Source organism: Montipora capricornis, chromosome 8 (assembly GCF_036669925.1).
Source record: "Montipora capricornis isolate CH-2021 chromosome 8, ASM3666992v2, whole genome shotgun sequence".
Taxonomy (NCBI): domain Eukaryota; kingdom Metazoa; phylum Cnidaria; class Anthozoa; order Scleractinia; family Acroporidae; genus Montipora; species Montipora capricornis.
In genome coordinates, this window is record NC_090890.1 from 42,432,365 (window position 1) to 42,450,856 (window position 18,492).

The following is an 18,492-nucleotide window of genomic DNA, read 5'->3' on the forward strand; positions in this document are numbered from 1 at the left end:
TTTTGCATTGCCACTGTTTGTTAATTCTGTAATTTTTTCTTGCTTTTCTTTCGCTAAAAAAATGGGAGATGTAACATCAGGTCAGCGTTTGCACCAGGCACGTGGTGTGGGGAATAAAGCAGTGTTCTGTAGATCCGCCATCTTGTGTGTGTTGTTCCTTTGTTATAACACTTCAGATTCAATTGGCCAATTATGATCTGCATGGTAAGGAATTCTTCTTTCATCCATGTAAAAAGCTCTCAAGTTGGTCAACGGATAAATTCTTAACGTGGTCCTTAATTAGGTTAAGCCGGCACACTTGGGAATACTCACCTCCACGTGTCCGCCAATCACCGCCAACTGAAAACAATTATTTCCTTCGTGGTTTTCGCTGTGGATGAGTTCCTTGCAGGATGTGCCAGTCATAGTTGCTATGAAAATCAGTTGATCAGATTTTAATTCAAAATACAGGGGCAGAGTCCATTGGGGGTTAGTTAATTAAGGGAGACATTCGACACTGCTTCCTGTGTGAGTTCATAGATTGTTGTCCAAAACAGAAAATCTTTGTTGATTGAAAAGCGATTCTTGGAAAAAATATATAAAAAACTGATATTTGTGTGGCTCCTCAGCTAGTAGCCGTCTGAGGAAGGTTACAATAAAATAGTTCGATTGAGTAAAATGAACAGGGAAACTTCGTGAACCTTTAGTAATTGTAATCTCCCGTAATCGGATTGTCGCTGAGATGGCTCAAAGAGCTCTCCAAAGAATTCTCCGAGTCTCTTAAATAATGATGACCACATATATTTTTTTCCCAGATTTGGATCCGGAAGCTCAAAACAGTTCGAGTCGAAAAAGACCAATGTTTCCGTAACAAACGTTTTTGCAATCTTGCACTTGTCTCACCTCTTTGTAGAAAATGCCTCAATATTTCGTTCCGACCTTCTTTAGCAGCTATGTGAATCGGTGTCTCGCTTTCGTCGTTTTGTGCGCGAAAATCAGCACCATATGTCAACTGTGATACAAAAATAAAGAATGTTAATTTGTCATCTCTAAAGCTCTTTAATACTGGGAGCAAGGAAAACGATCGAAACATGACTCGGTCTTTTAAGTGGGGTTTGGAGAACAAACGGAAACAAAAACAAAAAATCGTAGGGAACATAATTCAGTCAGAGAGATTGATAAAGAGGGAAAGAGAACACCGTTAAACTTTAAATGGCAAAATGAACAATGACCGCCCTGGGGTCCAAAAGAACAGTATAATCACAGGCAGCCCAAACTCACAATTTGAACGTTCAGTTGCACTGGCGTGACGTAACTGACAAACAAACTTCCGTCAAAAATTGCGTAATCTCGGCCATGAATCCTACGAAGGTTAAGAGGGGATCGCCCAAAAAAGAAGTCATAAAGCCACAAGATCGAACAAAATAAGTTTGTTTTATTTTCCCTTTTCTTCGTTGCTAATATTATCCGGTTTGTACCGTTTCTTAGATAAGACCTATATGTTGTGTTTCTTTCAGAAGTAGGGATATCGTTTAAAAAGTTTAAAAGTTTCTGAAACTATTGTAAACATAGAGTTAATTCCAACCTTAGAATTTTGTGATCGATTAAGCATGTTTTTTTTCACGTACGTACAAGGATTTGAATCATGTCGAGTCTTCCTCTTTGAGTTGCAAGGTGCAGAGGTGAAAAATTCTGATTGTCGAGACTGTTCGGGTTGGCTTTCCCTTTGGTAAGCATTGTCTGTGGAAGAATACATGGAAACGGTCATGACGTATGTTCCACATTGAGGCGGTCGTGACGTCAAACTTGTTGGAAAATGGGAAGTAGCCGTTCAATTCGTATTGTTGCGGTGGGACATCTAACACCAACATAAACCCTTTGTTTACCTCTATAGACCGTTGTATACGTCTTTATAATACTGGATACTCTGTATGAGGAGATGCATGAAGTACCTGGTTCTGTTCTGCCCTGGCCGGGGACCCGTTTCTCGAAAGTGGTTAGAGTGTCACAGTTCTTTCTGCAATATCTTGGAAACGGTGAGGTTTTCAGTCATCAAACTCCACAATTATTTTGCTTTTTTTTTTCTTGTAAACAGGTTTAAAGCCCAGCCCATCAAAACAAGCGGATTGGAAGTCTCATAAATGGCTTTTCGGGCCCGAAAAATTATCGGACTTTCGAGAAACGTGCCTCTGCTGATGAAACAACAAACAGCACCGTTGCAACTGTTTACCATCAAGGCGATGTTAGTTAGAATCGAAGCAGCTTCAAACATTTTCTAAATTCCCTAAAGCAATTGCATATACCCACCTTTACAAGTTCCGCACTGGCCCTTGACACAGCACAGTGAAGAGGTTTCTGCCCGAACGCAGAGGAACTCTCTGCATTAGCACCGTTTTGGATTAAACATTCCACTGCTTCGGACGCGTTGAACCAAGCAGCGTAATGCAACGGAGTGAGCCGTTTATTTCCCATTGATGCAATAACATTGAGGTCTATGACAAAAAAAAATTATATATGTGCATTTTATGATTTATGGACGCGAGTGATGATTTGAAATTTTGAAAATTTGAAATTTGCAAACATCAGGAGTGACCATGGGTGCTTACCATTTAGCCAAAAAATCCGGAAATTTCGGTTTGAGGTCAAATGGAAAGGCAATTTTCCGGAAAATCTTTTCGGAAATTGTGGACAACCTCCAGAGGTAGTCCTCTTTTTCCGTTCGGAACGGAATTCGCGAAATGCTCTTACCATTTGCGAGAATCCTTCCGTTTCCAGGCCCTTTTCACAAGATCGAGTAAAATATGCGGGATGGAATGATGTGTAGTAAATGGTAAGCGTCATTCTCATCCGGTTGGTCATTAAATTCGGAAAATCGCTTACCTTTATGCAACGATCATTCCATCCGGATTATTTGGCTAAATGGTAAGCACCCCATAAATCAGGAAATGTACAAGCAAGTTCATACGTTTTTTTTATTTTTTTTACAACAAAATAACCCCATCACCTTGTTTCCATAGCAACTTCCCTGTTGCATTCTATAACCTATTTATGCACTCGTCATTGACCAATCAGAAACGCTGAGTATATAATAAATAGATATATTCTATTTTATAATGACAACCCCAATGAAAGTGCAATCAAGACCAACCTGGCTAGCTTTTCTTTCTTTCCTATTGTAAAGGATTGCATATACAAACTGTAAATTGGGTGTGAATAAAATCGTGATTGATTGACGATCGTAAAATAAAACGATTAAAGATATTTTTAGGATAAACTGTAAACAGACCATTCCTGAATTCCCTTTAGTATCAATTTTACAGTTCGTCTATAGGTGGGCGGTATTTCTGATTAAAATCACTTTCCATGGTTCGTACAAAAGGCAGAACTAACTATCAAAATTAAGGAGAATAATTTGCACTAAGTCAATTTTCCTGTCAAAGATATTTTGATAACGAAACGAGAAAATAAAATTGGGTGGGGGTGGGGAGAGGGGGAGGGAGGGGATAGCCGATAGTAAGTGTTCACTTATCAACGTCATGCATCCACATGCGCACATTTCGAAGATTCTTTCTTACTTGGAGCAGTATCTCAGATGGATTAGACCTGGGGGGTTTAGAATGCAATCCCGGAGAAGATAAATTGTTTTCTCCCAAACTAAAGAAGAAATAAGTAAATTTTCCAAAGGGATTAAAATGTGAATTAATAGCATAATAATAACAAGGTTGAATTGAACACAATCTTGTTTACGTACCTGCGCCGTAGTCGATTAATACTTGCATTACTTCTTTTTTATTTCTGCGCGCGGCATAGTGCATCGCTGACAGCCCAGAGTCACTAAGTTGGTTGACTTCCAGAATACTTCTTTGCTCCAGCAGGGACCTCAAGACAGCTGTATCGCCCTCACAGCAGGCCTATTTAAAAAAAGTCCTAATTTTAATATTATCAGATACCACCTTGACAAAACTTGAAAAAAGCATCAAATTATAGGAACGGAAGCTGTATTTACATCATATCAACCTTGGTTCGCCCTACCCTCAATAGAGAAAAGCTCTTGGAATGATATATGGTGAGATGGGCACTGATACTGTGAACTGGAGCTACCGAACCGGCCTGCAAAAGTAACTTGGCCAAGGTTGAAAATCCCCACATATTTAAGATTATTCAAAACGTCAGTTTATCAGCCTTAATTAATCAAAGGCAATGCCGCTATGATGATACGGCAGATTCAATGGGTGGTGGCCATGGTGAAGAGAAAACGACAATGTCCGTCTATGATGAACATTTGCGAAAGAGACTGAACAACATAATGAGCATGCTTGGCGCAGTGTTGGCGCTCGCCTTTCTCCAATATATTCTAGTTTTGATCCCCGAAGTCTGTTGATTCAGTCTCGGGCAACAACAACAACAACAACCTTTATTCACACTATTCAGGAAGAATAAAAAAGGAAGAAGAAAAAAAAAAACTACAGAAAACAAAATAATAGAAGATATATATATGTGTACAATTTTTGAATTAGTGTGCCACAACCAAAGTAGAAAAGCTTTCGAGTTGGCTGCTGCTTATTTACAAGTAAAGAAAGGAACGAAAGAAACAAATAAACTATTTCACAAGTCAAGAAGTGTTATAAAAACGGAATGGAGATGTTATATCAAAAATTACTTACAGAAAAGTCAGAAAACAATAATAAATATAATCATTAATTGTTGTCCTTCAGTAGCATATTGAGGTTAATGATTCCAAGTTCGAATGAGGCCTAACACTACGGTGAAGTTTTCATACCCAATTATTCCATCAGAGATCAACCCTAGTATTGGAATTGGGTCCACACAAACAGACAGAGAAAAAATAATAAATAATAAATATGATTACAAGTGAAATTTAGTTGAAAATTCAAAGCTATGACTTACATTTGAGGAGTAACCTGCGGTCAGGCCCATTTTTAGCTTCGCCCATATGTTCTCTTATGTCGTCGCTCGCTCGCTAAACGCCAACTCCACAGTACGTACCGCGCGAAACTAAAATAGAGCCTGATCGCAGGTTATTTGAGGAGATGATTTTTATTCCGCTTTTTAAAGCTACTAATAGAGAGCCGTTTCAAGTTTGTTGGTACCGCGATATTTTTCGTGTGAATTTCTGTCGATATATTTTAGAGACGAATAGACTAGGTCATAGACTAGACAAGACCAAACTATCCTAGACTGGACTAGACTAAAAACTAGAACGAGAATAAAAGAATGGAGTAGTTATGCACTGTATTTCCATCAGCTCATTATTTATGAACTATCTATCAGCCTAGCTAAATGAAACTTAATTAAAACAATAAAAGCTGCCATTTTGGAAGGCCGATCTGTTTAAATTCGCTAACACTTGAAGGAAGTACAACTGTGGTGACTTAACCATTTGACCGTTTCGGGAAGTCGCTTGGCCTAATTCAAAGAGGCCGATCAACAATCGGTTGTAATCTCTTGTAAGATTTTGATCATTATAACTTTCGTTCGTGCGTTCCGCAAAACGACGACGTTTTATGACAGGGAATGTCTAATTAATTAACCATCTTTTTGGAACGAGCGCCGGATTTCAGTTTCACAAACGGCTATGTAACGGAAAAAATCGTAGCAGCAAAAGATCGCTATCAAACTTGTTTCAGCTTGTTTTTTAACATTTTCTTGTCATTTTTCAGGTGCAAATTAGTCACTTAAGATCATTTCCCGGCGATTTTTAGAGAAAAGTAAACTCAAATTTATTGACCATTGGAACATGATGGACATTTTTGATAAAAAATTACTTAGGTGCCAGAAAATTACGAATGTTTTCCAAGATAGGAACATTTCTAAGGTTACAGTCGGTAAAGATCAAATAGGTTAATTTATATTTCACGGATTAAAAGCAAACAATATTCACGCAGGGTTTTCGTATCGACTGATCCTACTGCCATAACGTTCAAACATATTCATGCGGACAAGACTAAGATATTATGGTTGGCAGATTGCACGGCTATGCGCACTCAGCCCTTTGACGAATTTGAAGTGGATTCTGATGAAGACCGTGTATTGTTCGACTTTGTGCAATAGTATATCAATTTAAATGCATGTTACAAAAAGAGTAGTTTTCTGCAATGTACAGTAGTAATATTTGGAAAGCTGCTGCTATTGTGCGACAGGACACAGCCCTTAATTAAAGTGCCTGAGGAATAACACTCAAAGAATTGTCTTCCCGATATTCACAACTTTAAATTACACTCCTCCTCTCCCCAAAAACACGTTTTTGAAGACCGTTTAGCCGAGATTCCCAGTAGCGGATCCAAAAGGTGGTCATCGCACAGAACACAGGTCCCAGTTGTTCAAACGATGGATAGTGCTATCCACACGATGAATTTCTATCCAGCAGATTAACACTAGCGCCATCAATCGTTTCAACAACTGGGGCCCAGGACGACAGGTTTCACAAGTCGGCGACTGATTGCCGGCTACGCTAACGCCCTATGTCTTTTGTGGCAATAGCCGCTCAGTAGATCAAGAGGCTTGAATCCTAGGTAACTGGTTCAATTTTATCCGCAGTTATATAGAATACCTCTTTCAAGACTGAGAAGCCGATCTTAATTTTAAAGAATTCGATATACAAAAAGTAGTTGGAAACACGGAATAAAATTCGCTTTATTCCACCTTACCTCAAACAGATCCATTTCTCTCGTTTCCAAATTTCTTTTTGCAGCGTTGGAAATGAGCCTTTCAAGTCCATATGAGTCAGGTCCCATTTCAATTTCCGCTTTGCCATTCAATATCTACATGTGAAAAATCGATCAGCGGGTTGATCTTCAAACATTGTCATATGATTTAATTTATCCATCAACTCTACTCTACGCGCATCGCAGGTACATAAAAAAATAATGACATAATTAAATGGTTTCAGAAATAGGCATGGTCTGTATTCATTTCTTAGGCAAGTAATTTCGAATTTTACGGTCAAGAGCGTCTCATAGCGAAATAAAAAAGCTCTTTTTCTTCACTTTGATTAAGAGGACGCCAGGTGTCAAGGTTAATGCAATCTCTTGGTAGAGAACAATCGCATGTATTTTATCTTTGTTTGCTAGCACTAGATGATATAAAGAAAGTTTGATTTACATATTAATGCATAATCAACATCAAAAATCATCTTCCCGTTTGGAAAAAAAAATAATTAAAAGGAAACCGAATTGAATTGTTAAAACATGAAGGGTCCGTGTACCTTCCGTCCATTTAATTTTCATCAAAATAGAAAATTGAAAATTAGGAATGACAAATTTCGATTTTCAATTTTTGATATTCAGAAAAACAGAAATCATGGGTGAATTCTTAATTCTCCTTTGTTTTTGGCCTTTCACATTAACATGATTAAGCGACAAAGCTCTATCTTGGTATAGATTTCCTTTGCTTCAGATTTAATGAAAATAGAAATATGACAAGATTGGGCAAAATTTCTTGAAAAAAAACGAGCATGCAAAAACCAGTTCCAAAACTGAAACTCAATTTTTGATTTCCGCAAATACGAAAAACGGGACGAAATATGTGTGAGGGGAGGGGACGGCAATACCGGAAGTGGAAAAACCAAGATGGCGGCAAGACGGTCGACGATGCATGCATAGCGTGGAGAAAATGTAGGTGGAAAACTGCAGCGACGTTTCTGCACAACCTTCCACATTATTGTTCATACATTTTTTGTTTGCGTCTTTTGGCCTGATTTCACAGGAGCCTTGCTGTATTAAAATTAGACCAAAATATTGTTAAGGTGAGCGGGAGGCAAGTGTTTACAAAAATTTGGTTTTATCAAAGGAGTTGATAATGTAAATTGGCCACCGTACAGAGATTCTAAAAGCTTGGATTCGCTCTGACGAAGGGCTAACGCTCGAAACGTCAGCTTTTAGAATCTCTGTACGGTGGCCAATTTACATTATCAACTCCGTTGATAAAACCAAATTTTTGTATACTACTTCCCCACCGACGCAGCACAACAGTTTCTTTAGAAACTACCCCTTCAGGCAAGTGTTTACTTCGCAGTTTGTGCCTTACAATGAATTTGCCTTAAATAATTGCACTGCATCCCCAGGTTCATTTGTGTCGTGGAATAGTAAAATTCTTCTTGACGACCTGGCTGAAACAGCTCATAACGACCTTGTTATGTGGACTCGCACATATCATTCGGCCAACACATTGATTATTATTTCTGCTCCAAAGCATTACTTTTTCGACTTGTTCTTCCTGTTCAGCATAAAGAAATGACTGAATGCTTTTGATGGAACGGGCTGGCGAAATTGTCCTCGGTCACCCCTTCCTGTTTCATTAATTAGACGAAATAACAAAATCTGTCACTTTCAATCAATTTTATTTTCTTTAAAACAGGAACTACAATGCTTGATACCATTCTCGCTAAGCCATTCTGATGCATTTCGTGTGAGCTGTTGTAAGTCGGGCCCCGGTTGTTCAAAAGGTGTATAGCGTTATCTAACGGATAAATCACTATCCATTGGATAGCGCACTACTGGTTTCGCTATGACTTATCCACTGGATAGTGATTTATCTCGCGGATAGCGCCATCCTTCGTTTGAACAACTTGGGCCAGGGGCCCGTTTCTCGAATGTCCCCAAACTTTACGGGCTGTTTTCGGGCCCCTGGGGCCGTTTCTTACAAATCCCGAAAACTTTTCGGGCCCGAAAAGCCATTTGTGAAACTGTCAACCGCTTTTTCTGGAAAGACGATCTCTTAACATATTTTCAAGGTGGCAAAAAGAAAAATAACTGTTACATTTGACGACTTAAATCCTCTCAGTTCTTGAGATACAAACGGAATTGTGACATCCGAAAATGGCCCGTAAAGTTTCGGGACTTTCGAGAAACGGGCCCCTGGCCCCAGTTGTTCAAACGAAGGATAGCGCTATCCGCGAGATAAATCACTATCCAGTGGATAAGTCATAGCGAAACCAGTAGTGCGCTATCCAATGGATAGTGATTTATCCGTTAGATAACGCTATACACCTTTTGAACAACCGGGGCCCGACTTACAACAGCTCACACGAAATGCATCAGAATGGCTTAGTGAGAATGGCATCAAGCATTGTAGTTCCTGTTTTAAAGAAAATAAAATTGATTGAAAGTGTCAGATTTTGTTATTTCGTCTAATTAATGAAACAGGAAGGGGTGACCGAGGACAATTTCGCCAGCCCGTTCCATCAAAAGCGTTCAGTCATTTCTTTATGCCGAACAGGAAGAACAAGTCGAAACAGTAATGCTTGGGAGCAGAAATAAAGCAAATTCATTGTAAGGCACAAACTGCGAAGTAAACACTTGCCTCCCGCTCACCTTAACAATATTTTGGTCTAATTTTAATACAGCAAGGCTCCTGTGAAATCAGGCCAAAAGACGCAAACAAAAAATGTACGAACAATAATGTGGAAGGTTGTGCAGAAACGTCGCTGCAGTTTTCCACCTACATTTTCTCCATGCTATGCATGCATCGTCGACCGTCTTGCCGCCATCTTGGTTTTTCCACTTCCGGTATTGCCGTCCCCTCCCCTCACACATATTTCGTCCCGTTTTTCAATTTTTGATTTTCGTATTTGCGGAAATCAAAAATTGAGTTTCAGTTTTGGAACTGGTTTTTGCATGTTCGTTTCTTTAAGACATTTTAGCAAATCTTGTCCGGTATTTCTATTTTCATTAAATCTGAAGCAAAGGAAATCTATACTAAGATAGAGCTTTGTCGCTTAATCATGTTAATGTGAAAGGCCAAAACAAAGGAGAATTAAGAATTCACCCATGATTTCTGTTTTTCTGAATATCAAAAATTGAAAATCGAAATTTGTCATTCCTAATTTTCAATTTTCTATTTTGATGAAAATTAAATGGACGGAAGGTACACGGACCTTACCCTTCTACAAAGCTCGTATTTTTTTTTTTTGGCTTTGGTTCCATTTAACTTCTATTTATCAGCAACTTTTTCGGCCGCAGCCAAACAAGAAAACCACTAGCGAAATTGAACTTCTAAGGTCACACCGTAAAAATTGTTTCGAAATGAAGTTTTAAAAAGACCGGTTTAAAGAATAGTAATTAATTATTTGGAGCTTGGAGGCTAAAGGAACCGCGAGGTTTTCCAGTTAGCCCCTAATACTCTTTAAAGTTCATTTTAATAAAAAAAGAGAGTGTTGTGAAAGTTCCAACCGCTTGGACGGCACTATTCAAACCACATGCGCCCATGATATGTTTGCTGACTGTGACTTGAGCCCGCTGTGTCCCACACTTCTGCGCATCCCTTTACAGTAATTCCGCCGTTAAATGAGCCCACACAACATGATCACGGAGGATTGGGTCGCCAAGTTAAGTAACCGCGGCATACGCTCAACACAGTGAGTTTCGACCCATGGCGGAGGTCTCTTCCGGCACTTGTCAGTCCAGCGAAAAGAGACCTCTGCTATAGCAGTGAACATGACGGGCAGAGCTTTTTCTCAACTGTGCTGCGAGTGATATTTCCGCTGGTACTCAAATTTTCCCCTTGTCAGATAGTAAAATCGAAATTTGATTTGATCTGGTCAATTCAATTAAATGAGCTTTAATTCAGTAATTTTGGTGTATTGTTCATTGACATTGGCTTGAAGACAAAGCCAGTATTTAAAACTCGAAAAATATCACATTTTTATAGTGTCGATTCAAGGCATTAACTTTATTAGGGTTGAAAGACCTTATGCTTTTTTAGGTTTCAAAATCAAGACCAATTCTAGTTAATTTTGTTAATGATCTTTGACAGTTACTCAAACGCCTGATGAAGGAACAGTTGCTATTAGTATCCAGTGAGAGTCCATATTGCAACCAGGAGCCGGTTGCTCAAAGCCCGATTAGCGCTAACCGTTGGTTAACAGATATCAAAACCTATAGGTTTCCATGGTATTTAACGCTGGTTAGCGCTAACCATGCTTTGACCCAACCCTGGCCAGGACGGGTTTCTAGAAGCATAGTTACCGCTAACCTGCGTTAAATACCATGGAAACCTATAGGTTACCACCTGGTCTTCGAGCAACCGCCCCAGGTTGACAATCTTGCATACATAGTTTGACGCTACTGCGGTATAAATACATTTATTGTAGCGTAGCAAGTCACGATTCTGTGGTCTGAATAGTGACTGTCTAAGCTACAGTCAAATTTAGTCACTTGAAACCAGAGCATGAGCTCTCGCCAGATTTCCTGGGTCTTTACTGTCATTTATTTCCAACCAACTCTTTCTCCATTATATTTCCCTTGAAGGCCAGCGCCAAAATATTGAAGTAACCTCGCCAAAATAACTATTAACACTTAAGTAAACCTCTTTTCCTTACAATCTAATAACTTTAAACTTGCACATTTTCATAAATTTTACTAAACTGCTGTGCGATTATGTGAATTTTTGTACAGGAACGTAGAAGTTATTCATATAACCGTTTCGCTGCATGAATCAATGGAAGTGAAAACATTCCATCAATGTGTTGGTAAACGATTTCGCAAAGTGATTTAAATCCTGCGAAGAGGTTATTAAAATTTGCATGATAAATAAATGAAACAATTACGGAAGCTATTGTGAATTCCACGAGGAATACACTTCAGTATGAAAGCCTAAAACAGGTGCCTGCAAATGTTCATCTTTCAAGTGTTGATCATTTGATAACATTTAAGTCGATAAAATGTATTTCAGAATCATTTTACGCTACAGCCAGCATCTAGCGTAAAGCAATTATCTTTGCTGTTTAACAAATATTCATTTCTCCAATGATCTGGGAAGAGAATGAAAGCAAATGCCAAAATTCTCTGGTAATTGAAATGGCAATACGATTAACGTTTGTTCCATTTGAATTACCTGGTTTCAATGACTCGGCAATCCACGCACTGCCTTCCACCATCTGCATGTGACTAGAGAGCGTGATGAAGCGAGAGATGCAACCACGCATTGACATTATAATTCTTACATGTTATGGATGACTAACCACGATGACAGGCAAACATTGCACTTAGTTAGGGGTAAGACCGAAAATGTTGAGGGGGAGGTAGGAGGGGCTGCCCCAGGAACTTCTCTTACTGTTCTGTCAAGGTGCTCATCGCCTGATTTATTTTTCTGAAAGCTCTGTTTTGTGTGCTACTTCTTTTCCACTTTTTAAAAATTCTACTATATGTATATTATCAGTTCATAAGTGATTTGTTTCGATGAATGACATAAATGTATCTACTTGAAGTGCAGGTTTTAGATGAAAGGGAGATGTGAAGTGATTCTCGCATTTACCTGCACAATTTAAGCTATTGTTGGTTTTCACTCACGTGATCAACAGCCATGTTTTTCAACGAAAACAAAAGAAAAGTTTGCATAATAATAGAGTTGAATTCAAAGAGAATTTGGTCTAGGCTCCAACATGGCCGCCGTTTCTTTGTTTAGGGGCTCCAACATGGCGGCCGTGACGTCATGTGAAAACCGAGAATTGTTCCCATTTTTTCAGGTATCCATAAGAGGAAAATGCTTAAATTGCGGTCAGTGTAAAACGCAAACTGCAGACCGGGGGTAAAATGCAGAATGAGGTTATAACTTAACTGTTGAAAAAGCTCAAACCCATTAGAAATGCTATCAGTTAAGCCTAAATATTGTTTTAGGCCTAATTACGTGGAATGCATATCACGTCTTAAAACCGGACTGGTGTCGTTTTTTTCTTGTTGGTAGTCACAAATGTGCATACCCCACGGATATTAGAATTAAGCTCCGATCGGGTGAATTTACCTTCATATCTTACACTTTATCCGAACTTCCCTGCCCCAATTAGAAACCATAAACTTACCCTGCGCTTCGCGATCATATGCGCGCGTTAGACCGCTCGGCCACCGCGACACAGTTCTGTTGCTGCGAGGAAAGCAAATATTTACTGTGGAATCTTTCCGCCGGCCATGATTGACACAGTATTAAACTATTCGATAAAGTGGACAGATGTTTTTTCTTTGAGAAAGACAAGCTTTAAAGGTAAGAAGAATTTTCTACGTTACTTCTAGATCTTGCTTCGTAGTTATACTTGTGTGTTCCGCTGTGAACATTACGGTATTTTGCACAGAACGAATACTTCATTAGAAGTATTTGCATAGCACAAATACTCCAATATTTCTTGGGAACCGGTTTGTTCAGCCGTTTTGACGTAGAAAGAAAGTAAGAAAATAGCTGAATTACTGATCGCCGTCACGGGGACTTCGCAGCGGTCCCCCATCCAAGTACTAACCTCATTCGGAGGAGCTTAACTTCAGCTGACGCCTCATCAACGATTGAGATCTTTGTGTTAAATTCGCACATGTATCTTGTCGAACTTTATAAAACTTGAAAGAAAAAAAGTAAACTAACAAAAACCCGGTGTCTTGCCGTCATTTTGTCACAGATGCATCCTTTGTTTCGTGAGTTGTCAGTATTAAACACGCAAGGTAACTTGATCACAGGCGGCCGCTAAAATCGATGTCACTTTCGATTTTGTGATTTTACTTGTACGACCAAAAGTAGGATAGAAAAATTGAACTCAGATTGAACGTACAAAAATCTCCCGAATTTTTTTTTCGCTGATGGTAACTTGTATTATATTCGTGGCACAAAATTTATGATGTTTTCATCTCGCAGATTGTCTTATTCTCGATCGACACTTCCTAAAAGTTCCTTCTGCTCTCCTTAAAAACTACATATCAATATTTATTTACTTTTGCGTCAATATTTGTTTTGCGTAAGGCAGGCTAACAAAATCTGTACCTTGCTTAGTTCGCATTTTTGGGCATTTAAATAGAATTTTTGATCGTATGTTCCTGTCAAGAAGTTGTCTCCCATCCAGTTACTAACCCCGCCGGAAAGGGGTCAACTTCAATACACAGTGGTCTTGGAAAGCTGCCAGAACCTCAGAGTACACGCTTAATTAAGCTTGTGGTGAAAAAGAACTTGTAAATGATCAACTTGTCAGCCTTGAAGCTAAATGTTTCTCGATTTGCTTTTATTTTCTTCAATCGTTCTGGGTTGAGTACTTTACTGAACCACATATGCCTTTCATAGGGGGTATCTACCAAATATATCTACCATGACATTGACCAAAACAATATCGTGTACCACATATTACGAAAGGGCAACTTCAATCTACTGAAGAAACAAGCGCAGCTCAGCTGACAGGTAAGCGTCGATCAGACCGAATCTTCCACCATCCTCCCAGGTAAACCGCGGGCATTTCCCTACCCTCTGTGCCAGAACAAATAAACAACCGAAGCTGGTCTGTGCCTGCCCCTCACGGCACTGACAATAGAATACCGTACGTAGTACATGAGCACTTGAGCGTAGCCCTTGGCCGAAAAGCGATCAGGACGCGGGAAAACTTAGGAAAAATATGTGGGGTATGGGATTTTTGCCTGGGAAATGGGGGGAGGGGAACTGAGGAGATACGGGATATTTTTACGTGGAATGCCGAAGGCATCCACGTCTTAAAACCGGGTTGGAATCTTTTTTTTGTTGGTAGTCACAAATGTGCATACCCCACGGATATTGAATTAATCTCCGATCGGGTGGATTTAATTATATTCCCTACGGCATTTCCAAACTCCCCTACCCCGAGGAGAACTCCAAAACTTCCCAAGCCAACACGATTTTACTATGCTAGCGCGTAAGAACACTCGACTAACGTGACACACTTACGTTAACTTGCTGAAAGCAAACATAAAAAATAGAATCTTTCCGCCCGCCATGATTGTTTCAGTATTAAACTATTCGATAAAGTGGATAGATGGTTTTTCTTTGAGAAAGGCAAGCTTTCAAGGTAAGGAGAATTTTCTACGTTATTTCTAGATCTTGCTTCGTACTTGTGTGTTCCACTGTGAACATTATTATTTTGCATACAACGAATACTTCATTAGAAGCATTTTGCATAGAACGAATACGTACTCCAATATTTCTTGGGAACCAGTTTGTTCGCCGTTTTGACGTAGAGAGAAAATAAGAAAATATCTTTGAACAGCCAAACAAGATAAAAAATGAAATCAAGCTTAAAAAAAACGAATTAGCTATCGCCGTCACGGGGACTTCGCAGCCGTCTCCCATCCAAGTACTAACCTCATTCGGAGGAGCTTAACTTCAGCTGACACTTGGACTAGCATCAACGATTGTGATCTTTATGTTAAATTCGCACATAGATCTTGTCGAACTTTATAACACTTGAAAGAAAAAAAAACGCACCAACAAAAACCAGTTGTTATGCCGTCATTTTGTCACAGATGTATCCTTTGTTTCGTGAGTTGTCAGTAAACACGCAAGGTATAACTTGATCACAGGCGGCCGCTAAAATCGATGTCACTTCCGATTTTGCGATTTTACTTGAATGACCAAAAGTACGATAGAAAAATTGAACTCTGATGGAACGTAACAAAAATCTCCCGAAATGTTTTTCGATAATGGCAAATTGTTTTATTCTCGATCGACACTTCCTAAAAGTTCCTTCTGCTCTCCTTAAAAACTACATATTAATATATATTTACTTTTTCGTCAATATTTGTTTTGCATAAAGCAGGCTAGCAAAATCTGTACCTTGCTTTGTTCGCATTTTTGAGCGTTAAAATAGAATTTTTGGGCGTATGTTCCTGACAGCAAAAGTCGCATATTTTAACGTCCCCCATCCAGATACTAACCCCGCTGGAAAGGGGAAAAAAAACTTTAGTAACATTGGTCTTGGAAAGGTGTCATAAGCTCAGAGTATACGCTTAAGCTTGTGGTGAAAAAGAAGTTGTAAATGATCAACATATCGGCTTTGAAGCCAAATGTTTCTCGATTTCCTGTTATTTTCTTCAATCGTTCTGGGCTTAGTATTTTACTGAACCACATGTCTTCTTAGAGGGTATATAGCAAAGATGTCTACCATGGCACCGTAATGATTTACGATACCAAACAATGTCGTGTACTATTAGAGCTACATATTGTGCAAGGACTTGAATCTCCTGGAAAAAACAAAACGCCGCTCAGTTGACAGTTATGGAAAAAAACACTGTCAAGTTACTGCACTCTTACTTTAAAAAAAATCCCCCATCTCCTCCATTCCCCCCCCCCCCCCCCCCCTTTCCCACCTCCAGACTAAAAATCCCGTATCCCCACAATTTTTTTACCAAATTATCCCGTATCCTGATCGCTTCTCGAGCTTTTGGCTAAGATTAGTTTCTTGGCCAAGGACTACGGTCAAGTACTATTGTACAACGTACGGTACTTTTTCAGTGCCGTAAGGGGCAGGCACAGAACAGTTTCGGCTGTTTGTCTGTTCTCTCGAAAACGATGACAAGGGTTTTTTGGGTTTTTTGTTCAGCTCGAGTGTAGAATCAGGACGAACTGTTGTAGTTTCTGATAACTATTTACTACTTGTAGCTTTTGTTGAATTTTGAATCGATGATAGAGACAGTTTTGGCGATCTTAATCCGGACTGGACTACTGGATTTAAGGATTTTTCTTAACGAGATTTCAAGTTATTGTGGAACGTTTGGTACCAAGTTACTGAAATCAAGATTATGGAATTGTAAAATTAGAACTTTGGACTGGACTATACAACACGCAATTACGGAATTTTTGAGCATTGAGAGAAATAGAGCACGGATGTTGTCTTCTTGTCTTCGCCACGGCAAATTTATACAGTTTGCAAGGAACTAAACCAGGATTACAGAACCAGACGTCGATTACAGGGCCCGGTTGTTCGAAAGCCAATTACCTTAATCCAGGATTAGCGTAAACTTTTGTTTCATGTTTTCAACTTTTTGGTCACAGTTTCCTTTGCTTATTTTTGTTTTTCAAGATTGACTTCTTCTAATGTAAAGTTTTTCTGAATATCAGCCTTGAACAGCATTTGGGAGTAGAGGATAAAACTCGTTTTAAAACCCAGTTTCTGAACAACTGGCCCAGGATGATAAGTTGTTGAACTGTGATTTGTAATAAGTTTTTCGGATGATTTAAGGCTGATCCTGTAATTTTTGGATGAAAGGAGTTAACGAAGCAAGTAAAACTGTAGGATTTGAATTAAGTCTCCTTCCAAAAAATAAATAAATAAAAGATCCCGTATCCTGATAACCTGCTAATAGGGCTTCGTTGTTTGCATTTGCAAATTTAGTAACATTAGTAATGAGTTTTTACAACAAAAAACTTTAAGTTATATTACAGATGTATCTTTCTAGTAATCTTTCGCCATTTTCCGAAGTCTACCTGTACTTGAAGTTCACTGTAACTGGACAATTTGTGTTAACTGTTTGCGCATTCCACGGATACGCCCTTGTAGGCGTCTTGTTTAAAGTAGGAGCGCATTGCGTACGTGTGGTAGTGCAGTAACTAGACAGTGTTTTCTCGAGAAGCGATCACTAGGGTTTTTTGTTTTCGCGTTTGATAGTTTTTTGTTCAGCTCGAGTGTAGAATCATGACGAACTTTTGTAGTTTGTGAGAACTATTTACTACTTGTAGCTTTTGTTGAGTTTTGAATCGATAATAGAAAGAGTTTTGACGATTTCAACCCAGACTGGACTACTGGATTTAAGCTTTTTTCTTGACGAGATTTCAAGTTATTGTGAAACGTTTGGTACCAAGTTACTCTAATAATGGAATTGTAAAATTAAACGTTGGACTGGACTATAGAACGCGTAATTACGGAATTTTACATTTTTGAGCATTCTGAGAAATGGAGTACACATGTTGTCTTCTTGTCTTCGCTACGGCAGATTTAAACAGTTTGCAAGAAACGGAATTCGAATACATGGCCCGGTTGTTCGAAAGCCGATTACCTTAATCCAGGATTAGCATAAACTTTTGTTTCATGTTTTCAACTTTTTGGTGAAAGTTTCCTTTGCTTATTGACTTCTTCTAATGTAAAGTTTCACGGAATATCAGCCTTGAACAGCATTTGGGAGTAGAGAATAAAACTCGTTTGTTCATTTTTAACCTGAGATTAGCATTAATCGGCTTTTGAACAACTGGCCCAGGATGATAAGTTGTTGAACTGTGGTCTGTAATAAGGTTTTCGGATAATTTAAGGCTGATCTTGTAATTTTTGGATGAACGGAGTTAAGGAAGGAAGTAAAACTGTAGGATTTAAATAAAGTCTCATTCCAAAAAATAAATAAAGATCCCGTATCCCGAGAACCCGCTAATAGGGCTTCGTTGTTTGCATTTGCAAATTTAGTAACATTAATAATGAGTTTTCATGAGATGTTCTACATCAAAGAATTAAAACCATCACTTAATGTGCAGTCAGACTCTGTCAGGGCAAAACTATTTACTTAGATTTCACATTTATTGTTAGCGTACTATTGCATATATTATTCTATTGTTCTTGTACTATAAGTTATGCTTCATCCGATTAAAATTCATTGCCTGACGATGGCATCGGACGATGTCGAAACGTTGTCAAAATGAATCTAGTTGCGTTTGTCTTTTTAATCAATCTTATCACAAGATCTAAACTTATTGAGTTTTTACAACAGACAACTTCAAGTTATATTACAGATGTAT

At 38.8% G+C, this 18,492-nt stretch overlaps 1 protein-coding gene across 2 annotated transcripts in view; it reads right to left on the reverse strand.

Moving 5' to 3' along the window:
- Nucleotides 1–11,939, reverse strand: part of LOC138060479 (transient receptor potential cation channel subfamily A member 1-like) — a 42,806-nt gene extending 30,867 nt beyond the window's left edge. Inside the window, exons 1-7 of one of the 2 annotated variants that reach the window (XM_068906272.1) lie at nt 11,833–11,939; nt 6,648–6,761; nt 3,731–3,890; nt 2,287–2,471; nt 1,612–1,719; nt 883–991; nt 313–410 (exon numbers count right to left, since the gene is read on the reverse strand). In XM_068906272.1, the coding sequence (XP_068762373.1) occupies nt 313–410; nt 883–991; nt 1,612–1,719; nt 2,287–2,471; nt 3,731–3,890; nt 6,648–6,734 (747 nt within the window). In that variant the 5' untranslated portion in view covers nt 6,735–6,761; nt 11,833–11,939. The remainder of the gene's footprint in view (nt 1–312; nt 411–882; nt 992–1,611; nt 1,720–2,286; nt 2,472–3,730; nt 3,891–6,647; nt 6,762–11,832) is intronic. The other variant, XM_068906273.1, reaches the window with a different exon arrangement.
- Nucleotides 11,940–18,492: the final 6,553 nt, after the last annotated feature.